At 43.0% G+C, this 4,347-nt stretch overlaps 1 protein-coding gene across 2 annotated transcripts in view; it reads right to left on the bottom strand.

Moving 5' to 3' along the window:
- Window positions 1-209: 209 nt before the first annotated feature.
- The window catches only part of DECR1 (2,4-dienoyl-CoA reductase 1), a 51,894-nt gene continuing 47,756 nt past the window's right edge, over window positions 210-4,347 (bottom strand). For both annotated transcript variants that reach the window (XM_025393653.1, XM_025393654.1), the window contains 2 exons: window positions 476-538; window positions 210-376 (listed from right to left, as the gene is read on the bottom strand). In XM_025393653.1, the coding sequence (XP_025249438.1) occupies window positions 317-376; window positions 476-538 (123 nt within the window). In that variant the 3' untranslated portion in view covers window positions 210-316. The remainder of the gene's footprint in view (window positions 377-475; window positions 539-4,347) is intronic.

Here is a 4,347-nt window from a genome sequence, read left to right as displayed (position 1 = left end):
GTTTCTCCTGATTTTCCAAGCCACAAAGATCTGTTTTCTCTGCACTTCTAAGCACTTTTTAGTGGTAAAGAGGAATCTTTACCTACTACCTACTCTCCCCATGCCTCCTTTTTTTTTTTTTAATGTTTTGAAGGACTATATTTCATTTTATTCATCTTTGAATATACAATGGCTATCACTGGCTTGGCACAGAATACATATTCAATGCATGTTTGTTAATTAACAATTTATTAGACTTGAAATAGTCAAAAGATGAGAGATCATTTGTTTCATTTCTATTCCCTTTTTTGTAACCAAGATGAAGGCCAAAGTGGTCTTAGGAACCTTTTGTCTTCCTGATGAGTCCTTCTATGGTGTCCCACTGCTCCTTGGTGACCTAACACAAAAAGATGTCAATTTAATGTGCTTTTTACATGTTTTTAAAGCTTAGTATCCGAGCTGCTAATATTACATTATACACACAAAATGGCATTACCTTTCTCAGGTCATTGAATTCTCCTGAAATAAGTACTTCCTCTCCACCATCAAATTTAACAACCTGGAAAAAACAAAATTTTAAACTCTGAAACTACTCCTTTTAAAAAGTTTCTGAACCACTAGCCATTTTCCCATACTTTGGATGGAATATCTCTTTGGCACTTTAAATCAAGCCCAGATTTTAAAGATAAAACTCATGATTAAACCTAAATTGATTTACACAGTTCATAATTCTATTTCTAACATCTCCACAATTTCAAAAATCTACCCAATCTTGAAGATCATCTTAAAGGTATATCTATCGAGGTAACTTGCATCTATTAATTTATCACTTGATATGGTTTGGCTGTGTCCCCACAAAAATCTCATCTTTAATTGTAATCCTCATAATGCCCAGGTGTGGAGGGAGGGAGCCGGTGAGAGGTGATAGGACTAGGCAGTTTCCCCTATGCTGTTCTTGTTATAGTCAGTGAGTTCTCACAAGATCTGATGGTTTTATAAGGGGCTCTTTCCCCGTCACACACACACACACATACACACACACACACCTCTCTGTCTCCCTTTTCTCTCTCTCTCCCTCTCTTTCTATTGCCTGCCACCATGTTAAGTTATGACTTTTACCCTTCAGCCATAATTGGAAGTTTTCTGAGCCCTCCTCAGACATGCAGAACTGTGAGTCAATTAAACCTCTTTTCTTTTTATTTTTTAATTATATTTGAAGTTCTAGGGTACATGTGCACAACGTGCATGTTTCTTACATATGTATACATGTGTGATGTTGGTGTGCTGCACCCATTAACTCGTCATTTACATTAGGGATATCTGCTAATGCTATCCCTCCCCCCTCCCCCACCCCATGATAGGCCCGTGTGTGTGGTGTTCCCCACCCTGTGTCCAGGTGTTCTCATTGTTCAATTCCCACCTATGAATGAGAACATGTGGTGTTTGGTTTTCTGTTCTTGCGATAGTTTGCTCAGAATGATGGTTTCCAGCTTCATCCACGTCCCTACAAAGGACGTGAACTCATCCGTTCTTATGGCTTCATAGTATTCCATGGTGTATATGTGCCACATTTTCTTAATCCAGTCTGTCACTGATGGACATTTGGGTTGGTTCCAAGTCTTTGCTATTGTGAATAGTGCCGCAATAAACATATGTGTGCATGTGTCTTTATAGTAGCATGATTTATAATTCTTTGGGTATATCCCCAGGAATGGGATGGCTGGGTCAAATGGTATTTCTGGTTCTGGATCCTTGAGGAATCGCCACACTGTCTTCCACAATGGCTGAACTAGTTTACAGTCCTACCAACAGTGTAAAAGTGTTCCTATTTCCCCACATCCTCTCCAGCACCTGTTGTTTCCTGACTTTTTAATGATTGCCATTCTAACTGGTGTGAGATGGTATCTCATTGTAGTTTTGATTTGCATTTCTCTGATGTCCAGTGATGATGAGCATTTTTTTCATGTGTCTGTTGGCTGCATAAATATCTTCTTTTGAGAGGTATCTGTTCATATCCTTCACCCACTTTTTGATGGGATGGATTTTTTCTTGTAAATTTCTTTAAGTTCTCAGTAGATTTTGGATATTAGCCCTTTGTCAGATGCATAGATTGTAAAAATTTTCTCCCATTCCGTAGGTTGCCTGTTCACTCTGATGGTAGTTTCTTTTGCTGTGCAGAAGCTCTTTAGTTTAATAAGATCCCATTTGTCTATTTTGGTTTTTGCTGCCATTGCTTTTGGTGTTTTAGTCATGAAGTCCTTGCCCATGCCTATGTCCTGAATGGTATTGCCTAGGTTTTCTTCTAGGGTTTTTATGGTTTCAGGTCTAACATTTAAGTCTTTAATCCATCTTGAATTAATTTTTGCATAAGATGGAAGGGGGGCGGAGCAAGATGGCCGAATAGGAGCAGCTCCAGTCTTCAACTCCCACCGCCAGCGACACAGAAGACCGGTGATTTCGGCATTTTCAACTGAGGTACTGGGTTCATCTCACTGGGGAGTGCCCGAGGATCAGTACTGGTCAGCTGCTGCAGCCCGACCAGCGAGAGCTGAAGCAGGGCAAGGCATTGCCTCTCCTGGGAAGCGCAAGGGGGAAGGGAATCCCTTTTCCTAGCCAGGGGAACTGAGACACACAACACCTGGAGAATCGGGTAACTCCCACCCCAATACTGCGCTTTGAGCAAACAGGCACACCAGGAGATCATATCCCACACCTGGCCAGGAGGGTCCCACACCCACGGAGCCTCCCTCACTGCTATCACAACAGTCTGTGATCTACCTGCAAGGCAGCAGCGAGGCTGGGGGAGGGGCGCCCGCCATTGTTGAGGCTTAAGTAGGTAAACAAAGCTGCTGGGAAGCTCGAACTGGGTGGAGCTCACAGTAGCTCAAGGAAACCTGCCTGTCTCTGTAGACTCCACCTCTGGGGGCAGGGCACAGTAAACAATAACAAAGCAGCAGACACCTCTGCAGACGCAAACGACTCTGTCTGACAGCTTTGAAGAGAGCAGTGGATCTCCCAACACGGAGGTTGAGATCTGAGAAGGGACAGACTCCCTGCTCAAGCGGGTCCCTGACCCCTGAGTAGCCTAACTGGGAGACATCCCCCACTAGGGGCAGTCTGACACCCCACACCTCACAGGGTAGAGTACACCCCTGAGAGGAAGCTTCCAAAGCAAGAATCAGACAGGTACACTCGCTATTCAGAAATATTCTATCTTCTGCAGCCTCTGCTGCTGATACCCAGGCAAACAGGGTCTGGAGTGGACCTCAAGCAATCTCCAACAGACCTACAGCTGAGGGTCCTGACTGTTAGAAGGAAAACTATCAAACAGGAAGGACACCTACATCAAAACCCCATCAGTACATCACCATCATCAAAGACCAGAGGCAGATAAAACCACAAAGATGGGGAAAAAGCAGGGCAGAAAAGCTGGAAATTCAAAAAATAAGAGCGCATCTCCCCCGGCAAAGGAGCGCAGCTCATCGCCAGCAACGGATCAAAGCTGAACGGAGAATGACTTTGACGAGATGAGAGAAGAAGGCTTCAGTCCATCAAATTTCTCAGAGCTCAAGGAGGAATTACGTACCCAGCCCAAAGAAACTAAAAATCTTGAAAAAAAAGTGGAAGAATTGATGGCTAGAGTAATTAATGCAGAGAAGGTCATAAACGAAATGAAAGAGATGAAAACCATGACACGAGAAATATGTGACAAATGCACAAGCTTCAGTAACCGACGCGATCAACTGGAAGAAAGAGTATCACTGATTGAGGATCAACTGAATGAAATGAAGCGAGAAGAGAAACCAAAAGAAAAAAGAAGAAAAAGAAATGAACAAAGCCTGCAAGAAGTATGGGATTATGTAAAAAGACCAAATCTACGTCTGATTGGGGTGCCTGAAAGTGAGGGGGAAAATGGAACCAAGTTGGAAAACACTCTTCAGGATATCATCCAGGAGAACTTCCCCAACCTAGTAGGGCAGGCCAACATTCAAATCCAGGAAATACAGAGAACGCCACAAAGATACTCCTCGAGAAGAGCAACTCCAAGACACATAATTGCCAGATTCACCAAAGTTGAAATGAAGGAAAAAATCTTAAGGGCAGCCAGAGAGAAAGGTCGGGTTACCCACAAAGGGAAGCCCATCATACTAACAGCAGATCTCTCGGCAGAAACTCTACAAGCCAGAAGAGAGTGGGGGCCAATATTCAACATTCTTAAAGAAAAGAATTTTAAACCCAGAATTTCATATCCAGCCAAACTAAGTTTCATAAGTGAAGGAGAAATAAAATCCTTTACAGATAAGCAAATGCTTAGAGATTTTGTCACCACTAGGCCTGCCTTACAAGAGACCCTGAAGGAAGCACTCA

This window comes from Theropithecus gelada, chromosome 8, assembly GCF_003255815.1.
Source record: "Theropithecus gelada isolate Dixy chromosome 8, Tgel_1.0, whole genome shotgun sequence".
In the NCBI taxonomy this organism is placed as follows: Eukaryota; Metazoa; Chordata; class Mammalia; order Primates; family Cercopithecidae; genus Theropithecus; species Theropithecus gelada.
This window is presented reverse-complemented; position numbering and strand designations above follow the sequence as displayed.